At 38.8% G+C, this 22,324-nt stretch overlaps 1 protein-coding gene across 9 annotated transcripts in view; it reads right to left on the bottom strand.

Annotated features, from left to right (window-relative positions):
• Nucleotides 1-7,758: 7,758 nt before the first annotated feature.
• The window catches only part of ZNF248 (zinc finger protein 248), a 92,055-nt gene continuing 77,489 nt past the window's right edge, over nucleotides 7,759-22,324 (bottom strand). For 4 of the 9 annotated variants that reach the window (XM_010598238.3, XM_010598239.3, XM_064290326.1 and 1 more), the window contains one exon: nucleotides 7,762-20,532. In XM_010598238.3, coding sequence (XP_010596540.1) covers nucleotides 19,043-20,532 — 1,490 coding nt within the window. In that variant the 3' untranslated portion in view covers nucleotides 7,762-19,042. Of the gene's footprint in view, nucleotides 20,533-22,324 lie in introns of all 9 variants that reach the window. The other 5 variants (XM_010598242.3, XM_064290329.1, XM_064290328.1 and 2 more) reach the window with 3 other exon arrangements.

Below are 22,324 nucleotides of genomic sequence, written 5' to 3'. Positions count from 1 at the left end.
AGATTGGCTTAAGACACTAATCTTGCAGACCTCATCAATATAACTGCCATTAATCTATCTTATTACATCATAGTGGTAATATTTACAACACATAGAGAAATCACATCAGAAGATAAAATGGTAGACAATCATACGATCATACAAGAGAATCATAGCCTAGACAAGTTGACAGATATTTGGGGGGGACACAATTCAATGCATGACAACACTTCACAGCGCGTATCCTAAAAAAAAAAAAAAAAAACACTGAAATATAAGAAGCCAAACTAAAACAAAATGAAATAAAAAACCACAAATGGAAAAAACTATCAAGCTACCTACAGATAACAGAGACTAGTATTAATTTTTTCACTGATTTTTCCATGTAAATAAATAAAGCAGATAAATGTATTTTTAGAGTGTGAAGTCTATGACTTTGGAGGTGCATTAAAGCCACTTCAGTGGCCTTAGTTTCTATCTTCTCAGCATTATTATTGTCTCATGATTACCTACTAAATAAACTGAATTGTGTAACATTGTTAAAGTTCTGCATAGCCTTATGTCATATCTGAAAGCACTCGGGTGCTAACTGAAAGGATGGTGGTTTGACTCAACCTGCTCCTCTGCAAGAAAAAGATGTGGCATTTGCTTCCATAAAGAGTACAGCCTTGGAAACCCTACGGGGCAGTTCTACTCTGTCCTATAGGGTCACTATGAATCGGAATTGACTCGACAGCAATGTATCTTTCTGGGCTCTTCTAAAGATATTGGTGTTTAAATGTTTTTCATCATTACCACTAACATTAACTGTTTAAAAACGCTTGGGTAACATTTTTTAATTCTGGTGAAAATATACACAACCAAACATTCATCGATTCAACAATTTCTATATGTACAATTCAGTGATGCTGATTACATTCTTAATGTTATGCAATCATATCCTTTTCCAAATTATTCCACCATCATTAACATACACTCAATGGCCCCTAAACACTCTCCCTTTCCCGTTCCCTCCTGTTAGGAGCCTGTTGAGATCCATTATTTCTTCTTCAGTCAATGTAGGGAGTTTATGTGTTCAAGGGAATTTGTCTGTTTCCTCTAAATTCTCAAAGCTTTTTTTTTTTTTTTTTGGCATACAACTGTTCACAGTTTTCCCTTACAATCTTTTATTTCTGTAATCAGTTGTAATGTCCCACTTTCATTTCTAACTTTAGATAATATGCGTATTCTCTTTTTCTTTGTCAGTGTAGCCAAAGGTTTGTCAAGTTTATTGTTCTTTTTTTAAAAAAACAACTTCTGGCTTTATTGCTTATGCTGCTTTTTCTATACTCTATTTCATTTATTTCTGCTCTGATCTTCATTATTTCCTTTCTTCTGGTAGCTTTACACTTAGTTCGCTCTTCTTTTTCTAACTCCTCGAGTTGTACAACTAGGCTATTGACTTGAGATGTTTCTTATTTTTTATTGTAGGCATTTATTGCTATAAATTTCTGAGAACTGCTGTCACTGCATCTAATAGGTTTTGGTATGTTGTATTACCATTTTCCTTCAACTCTAAGTACTTCTTTTATTTCTCTTTTTATTTTTTTTTCACCCATTGGTTTAGTAGTGCCATTTAGTTTTCACATATTTGTGCACTTACCAGTTTTCTTACCACTTTGTATTTCATTTAATTATGATCAGAAAACATACTTTGTATGATTACAATCTTCTTAATTTATTGAAATTCGCTGTGTGCCCTGAGATATGGTCTATTCCAGAGAACGATCTATGTGCACTGGAGAAGAATGTACATTGAGCAGAGTGTTCGACATATGTGTTAGGTTTAGTTGGTTACTAGCGTTCACGTCTCCTATTTTTTTTATTTTTTTAATTTTTGATGTGCTTTAAGTGAAAGTTTACAAGTCAGTCTCTCTAACAAAAATTAATATACACCTTACTTTATACTTCTAGTTGCTCTCCCCCTAATGAGACAGCACACTCCTCTCCACCCTCTATTTTGGTGTCTATTCAGCCAGCTTCTCTCCCCCTCTGCCATCTCATTTCCCCGCCAGACAAGACCTGCCCACATAGTCTCACGGGTCTACTTGATCCAAGAAGATCACTCCTCACCAGTATCATTGTCTATCCTATAGTGCAGTCCAGTCCCTGTCTGAAGAGTTGGCTTTGGGAATGATTCCAGGGACCATGACCTCCAGGGTCCTTCTAGTCTCAGTCAGACCATTAAGTCTGGTCTTTTTACGAGAATTTGAGGTCTACATCCCACTGCTCTCCTGCTCCCTCAGGGGTCCTCTGTTGTGTTCCCTGTCAGGGCAGTCATTGGTTGCAGCCGGGCACCCTCTAGTTCTCTGGCCTCAGGCTGGTGTACTCTCTGGTTTACGTGCCCCTTTCTGTCTCTTGGGCTCATAATTACCTTGTGTCTTTGGTGTTGTTCATTCTCCTTTGCTCCATGTGGGCTGAGACCAAGAGATGCATCTTAGGTAGCCACATGCTAGCATTTAAGACAGACGTGGGATGCAAAATGTTTTCTTAATAGGTTTTATTACGCCAATTGACCGAGATGTCCCCTAAAACCATGGTCCCCAAACCCCCACCGCTGCTATGCTGGCCTTAGAAGTGTGAAGTTTATTCAGGAAACTTCTTTGCTTTTGGTTTACTCCAGCTGTGCTGACCTCTCCTGTATTGTCTGTTGTCTTTCCCTTCACCTAAAATAGTTCTTGTCTACTGTCTAATTAGTGTATACCCTCTCCCTCCCTCTCCACCCTCGTAACCATCAAAGAATATTTTCTTCTCTGTTTAAACTATTTCTTGAGTTCTTATAATAGTGGTCTCATACAATATTTGTCCTTTTGCAACTGACTAATTTCAATCAGCATAATGCCTTCCAGATTCCTCCATGTTATGAAACGTTTCACAGATTCATCATTGTTCTTTATCGATGCATAGTATTCCATTATGTGAATATACCATAATTTATTTATCCATTCATCCACTGATGGACACCTTGGTTGCTTAATGATCGTGAGCATTTCCTCATGTATCTGTTAGGTAACTGAATGTCTTCTTTAGTGAAGTGCCTGTTCATATCCTTTGCCCATTTTTTAATTGGGTTATTTGTCTTTTTGTAGTTGAGTTTTTGCAGTATCATGTAGATTTTAGAGATCAGACGCTGATCAGAAATGTCATAGCTAAAAACTTTTTCCCAGTCTGTAGGTAATCTTTTCACTCTTTTGCTGAAGTCTTTGGATGAGCATAAGTGTTTGATTTTTAGGAGCTTCCAGGTCTCTAGTTTCTCGTCTGGTGTTTGTGCATTGCTAGTAATGTTTTGTATATTGTTTATGCCATGTATTAGGGCTCCTAACATTATAGCTATTTTTTCTTCCACGATCTTTAGCATTTTAGATTTTATATTTAGTTCTTTGATCCATTTCAAGTTCATTTTTGTGCATGGTGTGAGGTATGGGTCTTGTTTCCTTTTTTTTGCAGATGGATATCCAGTTATGCCAGCACCATTTCTTAAAGAGACTGTCTTTTCCCCCATTTAACTGACTTTGGGCCTTTGTCAAATGTCAGTTATTCATATGTGGATGGATTTATGTCTGGATTCTCAATTCTGTTCCATGGGTCTATGTATCTGTTGTACCAGTATCAGGCTGTTTTGACTACTGTGGTGGTGTAATAGGTTCTCAAATCAGGTAGTGTGAGGCCTCCCACTTTTTCCTTCTTTTTCAGTAATGCTTTACTTATCCTGGGCCTCTTTCCCTTCCATATGAAGTTGGTGATTTGTTTCTCCATCTCATTAAAAAAAAAGGTTGTTGGTATTTGGATCGGAATTGCATTAAATCTATAGATCACTTTTGGTAGAATGGACATTTTTATAATGTCTTCCTATCCATGAGCAAAGTATGTTTTTCCACTTATGTAGATCTCTTTTGGTTTCTTGCAGTAGTGTCTTGTAGTTTTCTTTGTATAGGTCTTTCACATCACTGGTAAGGTTTATGTTTAAGCATTTTATCTTCTTGGGGGCTACGGTAAACGGTATTGATTTGGAGATTTCCTCTTCAATGTTCTTTTTGTTGGTCTAGAGGAATCCAACTGAATTTTGTATGTTTCTCTTGTATCCTAATACTCTGCTGAACTCTTCTATTAGTTTCAGTAGTTTTCTTTAGGGTTCTTTAGGGTATTCTGTGTATAAGATCATGTCATCTGCAAATAAAGATAATTTCACTTCTTCCTTACCAATCTGGATGCCTTTATTTCTTTTTCTAGCCTAATTGCTCTGGCTAGGACCTCCAGTACAATGTCGAATAAGAGTGTTGATAAAAGGCACCCTTGTCTGGTTTCCATTTTCAAGGGGAATGCTTTCAGGCTCTCTCCATTTAGGATGATGTTGGCTGTTGGCTTTCTGTAAATGCCCTTTATTATGCTGAGGAATTTTCCTTCTGTTCCTATTTTGCTGACAGTTTTTATCATGAATGGGTGTTGAACTTTGTCAAATGCCCTTTCTGCATCAATTGATAAAATCACGTGGTTGTTTTTGTAATGTTGAACCATCCACGCACGTCTGGTATAAATCCCACTTTGTCATGGTAAATTATTATTTTTTTTTGATATGTTGTTGAATTCTATTGGCTAGAATTTTGTTGAGGATTTTTCCATCTAGATTCATGAGGGATATGGGTATGTAATTTTCTTTTTTGTCGTGTCTTTACCTAGTTTTGGTATCAGGGAAATGCTGATGAGTTTGGGAGTACTCCACCCTTTTTTATGCTCTGAAATACCTTTAGTAGTAGTGGTTTTAACTCTTCTCTGACAGTTTGGTAGAACTCTCCAGTAAAAAAGCTCTTTGAGCCAGGGCTTTTTTTTTGTTTAGAGTTTTTTAATTACGTTTTCAATCTCTTCTTTTGTTATGGGTCTATTTAGTTGTTCTACTTCTGATTGTGTTAGTTTAGGTATGTAGTGCATTTCTAGAAATCCATCCATTTCTTCTATGTTTTCAAATTTGTTAGAGTACAATTCTTTGTAGTAGTCTGAATATGATTCTTTTAATGTCAGTTGTGATATCACCCATCTCATTCTTTATTGGGGTTATTTGTTTCCTCTCCTGTTTTTCTTTTGTCAGTTTGGCCAATGGCTTATCAGTTTTGTTAATTTTTTCAAAGAACAGGCTTTTGGTCTTGTTAACTCTTTCAATTGTTTTTCTCTTGTCTATTTCACTTAATTCTGTTTAATTTTTATTATTTCCTTTCTTCTTGTGCCTGAGGGTTTCTTTTGTTGCTCTCTTTCTATTTATTCAAGTAGTATGGACAATTCTTTGATTTTGGCTCTTTCTTCTTTTTGGATGTGTGCATTTATTGATAGAAATTGACTTCTAGCACTGCTTTAACTGTTCCCCGAAGGTTCTGATAAGAAGTGTTTTCACTCTCATTGGACTCTATGAATTTCTTTATTCCATCTTTCATGTCTTCTATAACCCAGTCCATTTTGAGAAGGGTATTGTTCAGTTTCCAAGTGTTTGATATCTTTTCCCTGCTTTTTCTGTTACTGATTTCTACTTTTATGACCTTATGGTCAGAGAAGGTGCTTCATAACATTTCGATGTTTTGGATTCTGCTAAGGCTTGCTTTATGACCTAATATGTGGTCTATTCTAGAGAATGTTCCATGTGGGCTAGAAAAGAAAGTATACTTGGTTGCTGTTGGGTGGAGTGTTCTGTATATGTCTATGAGTTCAAGTTGGTTGACTGTGGCATTTAGATCATCTGTGTCTTTATCGAGGTTCTTTCTGGTTCTTTCTGTCCTTCACCAAAAGTTGTGTGTTTAAGTTGCCTACTATTATTGTGGAGTTGTTGATCTCATTTTTCAATGCTGTTATATTTTATTTGTCTTGCAGCCCTGTCATTGAGAGCATAAATATTTTATATGGTTGTATCCTCCTGGTATGTTGTCTCTTTAATCATTATATAGTGTCCTTCCTTATACTTTTTGGTGGATTTAACTTTAAAGTCTATTTTGTCAGAAATTAATAGTCACTCCTGCTCTTTTTTGTTTGCATAATATATTTTTTCCATCCTTTCATTTTTAGTTTGTGTGTCTAAGGTGTGTCTCCTGTAGGCAACATATAGATGGATCATTTTTTTTTTTTAATCCATTCTGCCACTCTTTGTCTCTTTACTGGTGCATTTAGTCCATTTACATCCAGCATAATTATGGTTAGGTATGAGTTTAGTGCTGTCATGCTGATGTATTTTATGTGTGTTTTTAAGAGTTTCTTTTTCCAACTTAATTTTTTGTGCTGAGTAGGTTATCTCTATATACAGTCTTTTCCTCTGATTCGTTGTTGATTTTGTTGCTGCTGAGTCTCTATTTTTTTCTTGTAGGATTGAGTAGGATTGTTAGATTCCTTTGTGGTTACCTTAATATTTATCCTTATTTTTCTAAGTTTTTACCTAACGCTTACTTCTTCATATCACCTTGACTTCCTCTGCATATGAAAGATCTACGACTACATTTCTCAGTCCCTCTTTAGTGTTTTAATGTTGTCTTCTGTTACATAATGATATCGCTGTTTCCCTGTTTTGAACTTTTTTTATCACAGTTTATTTTTGTGATTTCCCTATCTGGGTTGACATCTGGTTGCTCTGTCCTGTGTTCTAGTCTTGGACTGATATTGGATATTATTGATTTTCTAACCAGAGAACTCCCTTTAGTATTTCTTGTAGTTTTGGTTTGGTTTTGACAAATTCCCTCAATTTCTGTTTTCTGGAAATGTCCTAATTTCATCTTCATACTCGAGAGACAGTTTTGCTGGATATATGATTCTTGCCTGGCAATTTTTTTTTCCTTCAACACTTTATATAAGCCATCCCTTAGCCTTTTTGACTGCATGGTTTCTGCTGAGTAGTCTGAGCTTATTCTTATTGACTCTCGTTTGTAGGTGACTTTTAATTTGTCCCTAGCCATTCTTAAAATTCTTTTTATCTTTGGTTTTGGGAAGCTTGATTATAATATGTCTTGGTGACTTTCTTTTGAGATGTACCTTATGTGGAATTTGATGAGCATCTTGGATAGATATCTTCTCATCTTTCACCATATCAGGGAAGTTTTCTGGCAACAAATCTTCAACAATTCTCTCTGTATTTTCTGTTTTCCCTCCCTGTTCTGGTCCTCCAATCATGTGTAGGTTATTTCTCCTGATAGAGTCCCACATTATACTTAGGGTTCCTTCATTTTTTTTAATTCTTTTACCTGATTTTTTTTTTTTAAATATTGGTGCCAAGTGTTTTATCTTCAGTCTCACTAATCCTGCCTTCCATTTCCTCAATCCTACTCCTCTTTCTATTGAGTTGTCTAATTCTGTAATTTTATTGTTAATCTTCTGAATTTCTGATTGCTGGCTCTCTATGGATTCTTGCAGCTTATTAAATTTTTCATTACGTTCTTGAATAACTTTTTAATTCAACCATTTTATCTGTGTATTCCTTGTTCTGCATTTTGCCTGATCTACTTCCTAATCTCATTCCTGATGTCTTGAAGAGTTCTGCATATTAATATTTTGAATTCTGCATCTGGTAATTCCAGGAAGGCACCTTCATCCAGACGATTCCTCAATTCTTTGTTTTGAGAGCTTGTTGAAGCGATCATGGTCTGCTTCTTTATGTGATTTGATATTGACTGTTGTCTCTGAGCCATCTATAAGTTATTGTATTAGTTTATTTTATGTTTGCTTCCTGTATCCTAGCTTCTTGCTTTTTTTTTTTTTTTTGATATGCCCAAATAGACTGCTTGAGTGAGCTAGCTCATTTTCACGTTTGAAGCTCTAACGTCCTTTCACCAGATGGCTAGAGGTGTTATCGGGTATATAAGCCTGGAGTCCATTCACGTTTCTTGTATGGATTCAGCTCAGGTGTCCAGGTAGTTGGTCATCAAGAGTGTGGTACAGGCTCTGTCCTACAGTATTAGAGGGGCAGGGGTGATTGGTGTAGGTATAGATATCTGGTTGCATCAGAGGGTCATGCTCTGAACAAGGCAGGGGGCTGGCAACCATCCCCAGTGTCTGTGAAGAAAGTGCGTCCCTGTTCCCTAGAGTGCACAGGTGGGTGGGTTCTGCAGACGGACCATGGGCACTCAATGCTTTTGGTTGTAAGGACTGGGAAGTACTACTTATCCTTGGACCCCTGTTGCTGGTGGCTAGGTGACATGGGTGGAGCCACCAGTCCTTAGGCCCCTTATGTGGCTATGTGATGGCCCTGTTTAATAGGCAAAGCGGTGTGGAATATCAAACACCCACCTCTCCACCGCACAGCTGAAACAGTTGCCGTCTGCTAACAAGGGCTTATTCTCCTGAAATAGGCCCACACAGATCCATGCAGGGGGGAAAGGCATTCAAAGTCCAGGGGCTGTTTATGCCTGGACAGGCATCCCTTCTGTCCTGAGCTCCCCAGCTTCTTGGAGCTGGCAGATTATCTTTTCCCCCAGTTGTGAATGTATTCCTTCTCCAAGGCCTGGAGAATGACTCAGAGCACTCAGCAGAACCTATCTCAGGCCCAGGGAAATTGACTGCCACTGAAGCCAGCTTGGGGGCTGGGGCCACAGGAAAATGAACGCAAGTACTTAGCTTTTGCTAAGAGCACTGTTCTTCTCTGGTTCCAGAGGTAAGAGTAGGCTGTGTGGCTCACGGTCTCTCCCTGAGGATATTGTGTCCAGAACACTATTCCAACCCCACCATGGTTGCTCCAGGGAATGGTATCTGAGGGTTTCCAGTGATTCAGGTCTGGCCACTCCTCTCCACCTCTGAACTGTCTTTCCCTCCCCTTGCTACTCAGTCCATTTTCTAACTTTGCCTTTGATGTTCAGGGCTCATAGCTTGTCATAAACATAATTGTTTCACTTGTTTTTTCAGGTCTTTGTTGTAAGAGGGATCACTGGAAGCATCTGACTACTCTGCCATCTTGGCCCTGCCTCTATTTCTATATTGATCTTTTTTCTAGTTGTTGATAGTGGTGTATTAAAGTGTACAACTCTTATTACTGACGTATGTCTCCCTTCAAATCTGTGTTTGCTTTATAAATTTTGGGGCTCTGAGGTTAGGTGCAGAAATATGTATAATTGTTATAACTTCTTGATAAGTTGTCCTTTTTATCATTATGTAGTGTTCTTTTTTGTAATCATAAAACATTTTGGCTTAAAGTCTATTTTATCTGGTATTAAAATTGTCACATTTGGTCTCTTGTGATGACTGCATGAAATGTTGGGTTCCCCCCACTCTCCATCTGCACTGCAATGAGTTTCTCTTGCATATGGCCTTTCTGGCCTTGGGTTTATAATTCTGTCAAAAATAATTGGTTGGGGCATTGTTGATTTGCTATGCAAATACCCGTTGCCATCGAGTCGATTCTGGCTCATAGCAACCCTATCGGCCAGAGTAGAACTCCCCCATAGAATTTCCAAGGAGCATGTGGTGGTCTGAACTGCCGACCTTTTGGTGGCATAGTGGTTAAGTGGTGTATAAAACCACCCAATAGGTTTGAATGACTTGGGAAAATTGGTCAGTTTGTGGTCCCGCTGGGAGGAACACGCCTTGAAATTGACAAGGAGTTTGCTTATATAAGCAGCCAACCGCACAGAGGATTTTAGAGGTAAGGAGAGGAGGGAATCCCCTGAAAGAGCTGTAATATGGGTCAAGAGATATAACACGAAGACAGCATGAGATAGCATGAGACTACACAAGAAGGCAAAAGATAGAGTGAGAGAGCGCTGTGGGCTTGTTGGCCCATGGAGAAACAGAGCTGGTTGGTGTCTCTGGGCAGGGGACTTGCTGGTGGAACTAAAGGGCTGAATCACTTGCACAAGCAGGCCAGAGGCCTACAGTGGCCTGGTGGCAGAGGCCTAGAAGGGCCCAGTGGCAAAGGCCTAAAGGGGCCTAATGGCAGAACAGCCTGGGAAGGGGCCTGGGAGCAGAACAGCCTAGGAAAGGCCTAGTGACAGAGCTGGTGGTGTGATGCCAAAAAGAGGGTCCAAGCAGCAGAGACAGCAGGGACAGTGTAAAGTTGCTGCCAGGAAGGCAGTAGCCAAGCAGCTACTACCCTAGCCATAGGTTGGGCCAGTTAGCAGCAGAGAGGATGACAGCAGGGATGCTGAAGACAGAGAAGAGCATGTGCTCAGCTAAGAATGGCGTGTGCATGTCTGAGAGAAGGGCCTACCTACGTGCATGGCTGAGGAGGGTCATTGGCTAGCACAGCCAAGAAGGGTTGTCAGCTAGCACAGCCAAGATGAAGTTGAGAGCTGTACTAGTTGGGAGCTGTCCTGACTGAGGAAGCTGATCTTGTCTCCTGAGCTGTATCCTGTTACTTCCAAGGAGATCCTGATCATGAGATGTAGCCTGCTACTTTCCTAATAAACCACATAACTGTGAGCATAGTCTGTGAGTTCTGTGTGGCCAACTGCAACAAATTATCAAACCAAGCAAAGAACTATAGAGTCCCATGGGGGGAGGGGGGTACAGCTGGTGTCAGAAATGGTGAAAAGCTTGGAGGTCAGACACACCTCATGGGAACCAACTTTGTGCTGATCCTGTTTCTTATCCCTTGGGAATTTAGATGACTTCAGATGTTAGATTACACTATCCTTTCACTTTCAACCTATTTGTGTGTTTGCGCCTAAGGTGTGTCTCTTGTGGACAGCATATAGATGGGTTATGTTTACATATCCAATCTGCCAATCGGTCTCTTGATTATCTACTCAATTAACTTTCGTAATTTTCAATAAAGCTAAACTTCTGCCATTTTGTTGTTGTTGTGTGTGTGTGTGACTTAATACCTTGTTTGTCCCTTTTTCCTTCCAGTGTTGACTTCTTTTGTGTATAGATTTTTGTGTGCATTCAGCCATTTTATTTTTGTGTATAATTTTTCACTTTGTGTCTACCATGAGGATTGGAAACCCTGGGGGTGTAGTGATTAAGCGCTATGGATGCTAACTAAAAGGTCAGCAGTTCAAATTCACCAGGCGCTCCTTGGAAACCATATGCGGCAGTTCTACTCTGTCCTATAGGGTCTCTATGAGTTGGAATCAACTTGAAGGCAAGAGGTTCACAGGTTTTACCATAAGGATTATGTCTGACATCTTACATATGTAACAACCTGGTCTATGTAGATACCAACTTAATATTTGCCAACCAAAAAATACCTTAAATCTGACCTTTATTCTTATCAAGACATCCCTTAAATGGAAAAAATATCCCCCTGTATGTACAACTTCAAGTCTCTCTACTGTCTACTTTTCCTTCTGAAGAACGCCCTCTAGCATATCTTGTAGAACCAGCATGGTGGTAACAAATTCCCTCAACTTTTGAGAATTTCTTAATATTGCCCTCTTTTTTATTTTTGTGAAAAAATATGTAACAGAATATATGCCAATTCAACATTTTTCAGGTGTATGATTTTGTGATACTATATCAAACACCCTTTGCAAATAAAAGTTTTGTATATAGTATTCTTGGCTGACAGTTCTTTTCCTTCAGCACCTTAAAATATGTCATCCCACTACCCTCTTGCTTGCGTGGTTTCTAAGGAGTAATCAGTACTTGATCTTATTGAGGACCCATTGTATGTGACATTTTACTTCTCTTGTGCTGCTCTCAAAATTTTCTCTATGCCCTTGGTTTTTGAGAGTTTGATTATAATATGCCTCAGTGTGACTCTTCTCAGATTCATCCTATTTGAAGTTTGCTGAGCTTCTTGGATGTGTAAGTCTATGTCTTTCACCATATTTGGGAAGTTTTCAGCAATTATTTATTCAAAAATTATTCCCGTCCCTTCCTCTCTTCTTCTTGACTTTCTTACACATATATTGTTAGACTTGATGATGTCTGTTAGATATTGAATTGTGTCCCTAAAAATATGTTATAAATTCTAACCCCTATACCTGTGGTGATGTAGTGGTAAGTGCTTACCAAAAGGTTGGCAGTTTGAAGCCACCAGGTGCTCCTTGGAAACTCTATGTGGCAGTTCTACTCTGTCCTATAGGGTTGCTATGATTCAGAATCTACTCGATGGCAGTGGGTTTGGGTTTTTCTGGTTTTACACCTGTGGTTATAGTCCCATTCGGGAATGAGTTTTGTTATGTTAATGAAGCAGAACTAGAGTAGGCTGTGTCTTAAAACAAGCTTTTTTGAGATAAAAAAGCAGATTAATCAAGCAGCAACAGAGCAGAGATGGGGGAAGACACATGCTGAGCCTCATGAAGATTGCTCAGGAACAGAAGCTCAAAAGAAACAAGGACCTTTCTCCAGAGCCAAAAGAAAGAAAGCCTTCCCCTAGAGCTGACACCCTGAATTTGGATGTCTAGCCACCTGTGAGAAAAATAAATCTTTGTTAAAGCTACCTACTTATGATATTTCTGTAATAGCAGCACTATATAACTAAGAATGTCTCTCAGATCCCTAAAGAGACTTTGTTCATTTTTCATCATTCATCATTTTTGTTCCTCACACTGAACAAACTCAATGCCCAGTCTGAGTTCACTGATTCATTCTTCTCCATTCAAATCTGCTGCTAAGCCTTTCCAGAGAATTCATTCGTTATTGCATTTTTTTCAGCTCCATTATTTCTATTTAATTTTTTAAAATTCTTTATCAAAATTGTTTTGTTCTTGTATCTTTTTTCTGAATTCCTTTAGTTCTTTTTCCTTTAACTTTTTGAGTATGCTTAATAACATTGCTTTAAAATCTTTGTCTAGTGATTCTGTTATCTGTCCTTCCTCAGGGACAGGTTCTGTCCTCTTAGTTTGGTCTTTTGCAGGGCCATCTTTTCCTGCTTCTTCGAGTAATTTGTGATTGTTGTAATTGGGACATTAAGCTATGTTACTGTGCTAACTCTGGAGATCATACTCTTCCCTTTCTCTAGGGTTTGCTCTTTATTATTTTACATTACTGAAGATTGTAATCCTCTGCTTCAACTTCAGACTCCCAGGCTAGTTGCACTTCCTGCTATCCCTCCCCTATTGTTCTCCCTTCCTAGGATGCCAGCTATCACTGTTTTACCTCTAGGTTGTCTGAGTGGGGGTGCACCTAAGTCTATGTCTTGTTGCACTTGGAGCAATTGTCTTTCCACCAGATACTGGCGATGCTGAGTTACTCCAGTACCAATTTCCCTCACCCCAGGAATGCCTGCTATGCCCTTCCAGCCACTGCCCCCCCCCCCCGATTTTCAATTACTGGCTATCTCTGATTGACCACAATGAATCTTCCCCCCCTCTTCCTGCAGTGCTCACCATGCAACTCTGGCCCTAGAACTCCAAGCCAGGAGCTGCACCTGACAGACACACCCCAAGATTCCCCTACCAGAAGCGTTGGCTGTGCTGTACTAGCCCAAATTTCACCCTGGAAGCAGCTGCTGTTGTGAATTCACCACACCCTCACTGTTCATTAACCCCAGACTGCACTGATCTTATTGCTTCTTCCCAGGACTCACTAGGACTCATGGGAACTCCAGCCTGTGCAATGCTCAACAAGCTGCTCTGACCCTGCTCTGACTGCTCAGATGTTTCAACCAGCACAGTGCTCACTAAATCTCTTTGTCCCAGGACTGAATGCTCAGGAAATTAAGCCAAACTGTGCTCATTATGCTGCTGTTTTCTGTCCCAGGTCTGACCGTTCAGGTGTTTTGAAAAACACCACACTGCTTTTCTGGGACTCACACGACTCTTTCACACGACTCTTACCCATGCTATGCCGAATTGTTCTGTCCCAAGTCTGACCACTCAGGTGCCTTGGCCCATGCGGTGCCCACTGCACCTCTGTCCCAGGCCTAACCATGTATTCTGGCACATGCTGCACCCACCATGTTGTTCTTTACCAGGCCTCATGGGCACTACAGCTTGAACTATGCACACTGACTCACTCTGTCTCAAGTATGACTGACTTTGTGCTCACCAGGTTGTTCCAATCATGGGCTCCCTGCCCACGGGCACCAGCCACACCTACCCCAAGATGGCTGCACTAAACTGGGGAGGTGGGTGGGGTGACACATGTGGCAAACCTATATTCTTCCACGATTTGTATGCTACATTTTTCCTTAATTCAGCATTCATTTTGGTCCCCCAAACCTTTATTGGTGTCCAAAGTTCTGAGATTATCGATTTCATCAGTTTTTGCTTGTTTCTTCTGGATTTTTTGTAGGGGAACAGGAACATGTGACTGCTTATGCTGCCATCTTGCAACGCCCTTCCTTTGATAACATTGTTACAGGAATTAAAAAAAAATTTAAAACTATGATAACAGAGTATCTGCACAAATATTCTGAATTCAAATCATGTGAAAAATCTCCAAAAACCATAATAGTGGTTAATTCTCAGGATATTAAAGATGATAGTGTCTTTAGTTGCAAAAAACTGGGCATGCCAAATTTAACTTCAGAAAACAATAATTTATCGCACCACTTTTAATTTTGCATGTAATATAAACTTTATTTTATGACAAAACTCAAATGCCCATGACTGCATTATATTACGAATTCTCTATAGGTACATATATATGGATTAAAATTCATGGAAAAAGGCCAGGATACACACGGAACTGAAAACTTCAGAGGAGAAAACCAGTATTTGGTGTGAAGAATACTCATCTGTTATGTTCTAAATATTTATGCTTTCTTCTCCCAGTATCAGTTCCTAGTACTGACCTTGCTGCGGAGGAGCACCCAGTACTGGGAAGGCCAAGGAAGCCCCATTATCCCATGGGCACCAGTCATGGCTGCCAAATTCCTTTTCTGTTTTAAGGAACATGGGCAGGGCATGATTTCATTTGGGGCTCGAGTTAAAAGAATTTCTGAGCTCCCCCCTTACTGAGGACCTGGGCTTCCTTTGGGGGTTTGGTAAAATGACATTTTTGGCTTGTTAGTATTGAAGCAAGCTCAGTGGAAAGGGGATGGGGATAATTTTCATATGAGGATAATTATACCGTTTTGTAGTTGAAGAAACTGATCCCAAAGAAGACTGACCATCCTAAAGTATAGACTCTAGACATGGGAGGACAAGATATTAGGTGTAACTTTTGCACCTCCCCCAACTATCTGGAGACCTTATCACTGAAAATGGTATATAAGAGTAGACATCAGTTCCTCACTATCTGAAAGAGAAGGCTACAGATGCAAGGTCTAAGAGAAGGGACAGGCTAGGAAAGGGGCAGTTGAGTCCCCCAGATAAAAGGGAGAAGGCTGGAATTATTCAGTATCCAGTGACTAAGTGGCAGAAGAAAGTTTGGTGGAAACAGAGGAAATCAAAACAGGCTAAGTCTTCACCAGAGAAAGAGGTAGAAGAGGTAGGTTCAAGGTAGCCACAGTTGCAGTCTCTGATTGGGGCAGCCAAGCACGTTGAGGGCATCTAGGGCATCTAGGGTTGAACCCTCATATAAGCTATGGCTCTACCTTTCCCTACTAAGTTAAAGTGATAGGTAAGGAGAGGCCAAGGTCAAGACAAAATGTTCCCAATTTCAGAAGAACATCATTTTAGGTGTTAATAAGAAAACCAATTTCCAGACATTGGTAGCATAAATTGCTTAGTCATTTCGGAAACCACATACCTACGACCCTGCAAACTCCTTCCTAGTTTTACACAATAAAGCACTGGATTTCAAGCTCTGGGAGGCGACCTACTCATTGGTTATGTTTAGTATATAGGAATAAGTATTTCTTTGATTAGAATGTAGTACAAAATATCCAAGTACTTTACAATAATGAGAGTATTACTTCATAAAACAAAATCTTAGATGCATATTGTTGGCTATACATTCATATGTATTACATACACATGACCCAGGTATCCACATGGTTCAATCCCTCAAATGCAATCTTCCCAATGAGGTCTTCCCCTCTTTACCTTATTTAAAATCAAACTGCCCCTCTGACAGCTTTCACTATTTATTTATTTCATATCACCATGAGTCTCTCCTTTGCACATGTGTTGTCTTGATATGGCTACTGGCAGCCCCATGGACACAAACTAACTGGTCTATGGTGATCTCCCAATAAATATATCCTAGGATTGGTTTTCATTGACCTATTTTGGAACAAATGACCATTTCTAGATCAGTACAAATATGGGCGAGGAAGAGATGGTACCATCTGAGTTAAATGCCAACTCTGTGATCACAAGGGCAGGTTCTATTACAAAAAGAATGTCCCACCGAGCAAACAAAAGCAACAGCCATGTGTATGTTCGAGTTGGTACCAATGCTACATCAAATCAACAACAAAAAAAAGTGTGAATTAATCAAATAGTGCAAGGACAACTGGCTATTTGGAAGAATACAGAGTTGCTTAAATTACACCACATATAATAAACACCACACAGGAATATATGAATCATTTAACATGTCTGCTTCGTACATGTCAAAGGAATCGTATCTGCCACAGTGCTCGATTCCAAAAGGGATTTACTTATGCCAATATGAAAGCACAATGAAGCAGAAAAACTTAAATTTTCAACTACAGTAACTTTACTTCTAATACCTAGCCTTTAACATAGGGATTTGTGGAAAAAACAAACTGCTGCTCATTCTTCATTTGCTCCACCCAGACCTTCTTCTCCACCCTTCTCTATGCCCACTTGGGTTCCACTGCAGATGACATCTGGTTGGGTTCTCCAAAGAGAGGCACCAGCAATTTGGTATCAGAAGTCTGGTAGTAACCGTACCTCCTCCTAGGTGTCCCCCACTCTATGAAAGCAGCTCTCATTGGACTCTAGTAAAACTGTTTCCATCCTTTGCCCCTTTAGGCTTTAGAAATGGCTTGCCTCTAGGTGCTTCAGTACCCCTTGTTTCTTTCGAATTGAGTACTGTTGAGTCAGTTCTGACTTATAGCCACCCTATACTTCTGTAATAAGTCTGCCATTAATTTCTCTTTAGTTGAATACAGACATCCCTGTACAACTTGCCAAAAAAAAAATCCCCAAAATTGCTGTGTAGGACATTAGCACGAGAAAGTATTCCTGTGTCAGTTGGAATGCACTCAGTTCTACGTAACAGAAAGTCCTAAGAATAAATAACAGCTTTATTGCATATAATACAAAGGTTCCAATAGACAGCAGGTACAGAATGAGCAAGTTGAACAGCTCAACACCATGACCTTTGGGCCAGGCTTTTCTAATCTTGTGCACTGTCATCTTCACATTATTGCCCCAAAGGACCACAAGCTACAATCTGTTATCACAAATAGGTGTGAAAAAATTCAGCAGAGGGACAATCTCGTCTCGTGTCTCCTTTTATCACTGATATCTTTCCCAGAATTACTGCCGAATATTTTCCCAAACATCTCATTGTTTACATGTCCATCCCAAACCATCATCTGAATGGAATTTCCATGATTAGACTAACCTTGTTTGACCCCCTAAATCATCTGAAGGAAGGAAAGGAACGAAACAGAGCCTAGCAACGCAGCAGAAGAGAATGGTTGGTGGGGAGGAAGGGTTCCTTAGAACTGCTTAACAATGTGTTCCAAGGAAGTGTAGGAAATAGGACAAAGGAGGCAGGGACAGTATACAATATGCCACTCTATTATATTAAACACAAATACACAGTTCTGGGTAACACATACCATACCTAAATAGATACCACAGTGAAGTATCATGAGTTCTATTAAAAAGGAGTTTTATTATATACCACTTTTTATTTGTAGAGTGCAGTACTACAGTCCATAACTGATGTTAACTGATGCTAACCTTCACATAATTTATGTGATTACTGTTCTTAATAACATAATTTACCTTAGTGATTAACCCAGAGGCAGCTGAAAAACCTCAGAAAAATATTGTTTGGCTTCTTTATTGAAGTGGTAGTCCAGTAATAATGGCCATACCTAGTCAGAAAATGTAGGTGATGTGGTTCTTTGTGAAATAATATTTCACTTAAAACATATATTGGTCAAGCTATGAAGCGACTCTGGTAGTATTTAGAATAGGATGATCCGAAGGTAGTTAAAAAAAACACAAAAACACTTTTTGGCTTCTTTAGTGAAGAGGCAGTTCAGTAATAACGGCCACAGCCATTTATTTATACTGGGAAATGGGAGAAGTGTGTACTTTAAATTTGCCAAATATATTCACACGTACACAGTGATGACCTGGTAAATGTTTGACAGTATGCTCTCCGGGAAACTAAAAACCCTGATCTGTAGAGTTTGCCAAAGTCCATGGTATAAATACTCACACTACTGCAATTTCAAGCTATCAATGGGATAATACCGTTACACAGCATTTTCATCATACAAATTAAGTAATATAAGTAACCAGAGTACAGATAATAGTAAAATGTAGTTAAATAATTAGGAAGTGATGAGCATTGAATATTTATTATCTTTGTTTTTTAATATAATTTAATTGGGTAGTTAACATAATTTTTAATGACTGTGTTTAAAAACTGGTTCACAAAATTCCTGAAAAATTAGCAGTCAGCACTTGTGAGCCAGTAGGAGCTGACTCTGGTATATCACTGTATGTGTATAAATATATTTACATATATATGTATATAATTATGTGATGCTATAAAGACACTGGTGCTATTCAGTGTGACAAATATTAATATGTACCATAATAGTTACTAAACTAAGAGTTCATATTGTCTCTCACAACCATGTTGGGCTACAATATGCAAATCAAGCATACCCCGAATCTGTTTCAGTTGCATACTCACATGAAGCCTACAAACATCAAGGACTCTCCACATGTTTAATGCTGTTGGCATTCGATTTTTTTTAAGCTTCAGATTCCACTGTGAATACAGGTATAAGTAGATATTATCTATTATATTTACAATAAAATTTTGATATCACATCTGGAATATGACACTACAAATTCTAGATAAGGATTTTTTACATTACTTAAATGAACAGATTTCCCTCAGTACAAACTTTCTGATGGAAGTTTTTTTCTTGAAAGCTTTGGTTTTAATCTAGTATCAATTATCTGAAATACAATGTCATTTCTTAGTAGTCTGTGGCATTCTTTGGGTTTCTCTAATGTCATTTTTTAAACAGTAAAACAAATTTGACAGGTGGATGAAGGCTTCTGAACATTCAGGATGCAGAGACAGCTTTCATCCTTGTGTGAATTCTCTGATGTTTAGTGAGCACTGATCTCTGGCTAAAAGTTTTCCCACATTCGTTACACTCATAGGGTTTCTCCCCTGTGTGGGTTCTTTGATGTTTAGTGAGAGCTGATTTTTCACAGAAGGTTTTTCCACACTCATTACATTTATAGGGTTTCTCCCCTGTGTGAGTTCTTTGATGTACAATGAGGTTTGACTTCACACAGAAAGATTTTCCACATTCATTACATATAAAGGGTTTCTCTCCTGTGTGCGTTCTCTGGTGTACGGTTAGAGCTGACCTGTGGCAGAAGGATTTCCCACACACATTACATGCATAGGGTTTCTCCCCTGTGTGTGTTCTTTGATGTTCAGTGAGGTTTGACTTCACACAGAACGTTTTTCCACACTGCTTACATTCATAGGGTTTTTCCCCTGTATGTGTTCGCTGATGGTTTGTAAGGTGTGGTTTCTGGCAAAATGATTTCCCACATTCAATACATTCATAGGGTTTCTCTCCTGTGTGTGTTCTCTGGTGTTGAGTGAGATTTGACTTCTCCCAGAATGTTTTCCCACATTCACTACATTCAAAGGTTTTCTCTCCTGAGTGAGCTCTCCGAAGTTGGGTGAGATGTGATTTCTTGATGAAATTATTCCCATTTTCATTGTATTTATAGGATTTTTCCTCCATGTGTACTATCTGATGTTTAAAGAGGGTGGATTTTTCCCAAGTTTTGTCACTTACTTTACATTCATGGTGAATCTTTCTTGTGTAAGCTCCCTGATGAATAATGAAAGTTGAACTGTCACACAAGATTTCTCCATATTCATTAAATTCATAAGGATTCACCTCTGTAAGAGCTCTCTCATGTCCCAATCTTAAAGCCATATAGAAGGGCTTCCCACATATACTGCATTCATATGGCTCCATTTCCAAATGAGTTTTCTGAGATATATTGAACTTTACACTTTGGATGAAGACTCTTCCACATTCATTATATTTAGAGAGTGTCTCTCCTATCTGAACTTTCTTATTTGTAAAGGCTGGCTCCTCATGGAAGTCTCTCTCATTTTGATTATATTCAAAAGGTTGGTCAAAAATTGACTGAGTGAGATCCTTGCTATAACTGAAGACATTCGTCTTTTGGTTACAAGATTTCTCTCCAGTAGGAATCTTTCCACGCCTAATATCAAGGCGCAATTTCTCACATACATTAAACTCACCAGGTTTTTTTCCTGAAGAATTCTTTTTACTAATAATTAAGCCTGAAATATTTTTCAAACTCATTTCACACGAGTCACATATTCTATAGGGGTTATTTCTTGAAGAAACAGGGTCTAAACCCAGGTTGAAAGTTTTCACTGCTCTGTTACCACTCTGTTTATTTAGTGTTTTGTTGTTGGTGAATACAAATTGCCAAAAACGTTCATCTTGATTTTCCTGGCTTCTCTCTATCAGGTCATCAACTTTCCAGTCCTCTAGAAATGAGAAAAATAACATCTTATGAATCTTAATACATTTCCGATAGAACTGAAGTTTTATACAAATGTCCCATTATATAGTTCACTCTTTTGTTTCAGGCTCAGTTTTCTGGTGTGACTGAATCCAAGTATGTATTTCCTCTACTCCTCTGGTTTGAGTAAAGAAAAAAAAAGGAAGAAACAAAAAGCATGCTGCACTGGAAACAAGGAGAGGAAACTGGCAGTGACCACACATATATTTAACACTTTATAAATATAACCTTCAAAACTGGAAAAAAAAAAAAAGTGAGACAAAACTCAAAGCATCGGAACTAAAAAGTGGCTGATTCAGAAGGAGGGAAACTCTGAAATGGGGTGAGCCTAATACAGACAATGAACACCAAATAAAATGACAGCAAATGTTAGTAGACGAGAGCTTTCAGAGGATAAACTACACTTGATGGAGGCGGAGCAGATCCCCTTAAACACAGATAACCTGTGTAAGAGTACCAGTAGAATACATGTATTCTATACATCAACATCAAATTAAACTTCTGAAGACACCAACTTTCTCAGGTTCAAAGGAATGGTCCTATAGCTCGGGATCTAATTTCTCCTTTAATTCACAAGGAATTTTTTTTTTTTTTTAATATGCTGTAGGAGAAGCAGGATAGAGAAGGTGAAATGGGGTGGAGATTTTCTAAGAGTTGTTGATTCAGGGAGCAGGAAACTTACAGAAAACTGAATGAGCTCAACAAGTTATTTTTGTCAAGGAAAATAAATAGGATGTTCAGGAGATATATCAGAGGAAGAATTAAGTTTGTGGAGGTAGATCATGATTTAGGTTCTTCTCATCTCTTGATTACTGTAGTAGTAAAAAAAAAAATATGCAAGCGTCCATTTTTTTTTCCTTCCATTTGATTTATCAACATCAAAAGAAATTACTAAAAGCACGTATTTTCTCATGTTTTAAGGAATATTGCTTTATCCCAGGCTCTAATTTGCCATCTAGGTGGGATTCACAGGAACACAAATGTCTAACAGGAAATACAAAACAAATGAGTAGGCAGGCCATTCTTACGAAAGAACCAGATTCAATTTTCTCACAACTGTTAATGAATCTGTCCTGACCATCTACTGAAATGTTTTTTCACTTCAATCAGCTGAGTTACTTTTCCTCAAAACAATTTTTTTTCATGAGGCAACAGATCCTTAAAGTCTGCTTTTATATCTGGGTTTCCTCATCTGTGGTTTTTACTTACTTGTGAAACACAGGGATCACATTTCTTTATATGATACTAAAAATCTCAGTAAACTTTATCACAAAACTTGTTACCCAATGCAAAAATGTTAATTTCGTAAAAAAAAAATCTATGACAACCCTGAGCCTACAGCCCCAAGGACAAACAGGTAAAAGCTATTATCTGCGGGGGGGGTGGGGGGATCGAAACGAAACTTTCACCAACTGGATTCACATTAAGTGCTCAGGCCACCATTCCACAAGTCCATCAAAATATCTTCTAACTAATAGTAGATATGAGCTATTTTAGGTGAAGGGAAGGACAACCCACAATATAGGAGAGGTCAGCACAACTGGACTAAACCAAAAGCAAAGATGTTTCCTAAATAAACCAAATGCTTGGAAGGCCAGCGTAGCAGGGGCGGGGTTTGGGGACTACAGTTTCAGGGGACATCTAGGTCAATTGGCATAAAATCTATTAACAAAACATTTTGCATCCAACTTTGGAGAGGAGTGGCATCTGGGGTCTTAAATGCTAGCAAGCAGCCATCTGAGATGATCAATTGGTCT

Source organism: Loxodonta africana, chromosome 8 (assembly GCF_030014295.1).
Source record: "Loxodonta africana isolate mLoxAfr1 chromosome 8, mLoxAfr1.hap2, whole genome shotgun sequence".
NCBI lineage: Eukaryota > Metazoa > Chordata > Mammalia > Proboscidea > Elephantidae > Loxodonta > Loxodonta africana.
The sequence above is the reverse complement of the archived record's forward strand: the minus strand, read 5'-3'. Positions and strand labels throughout refer to the sequence as shown.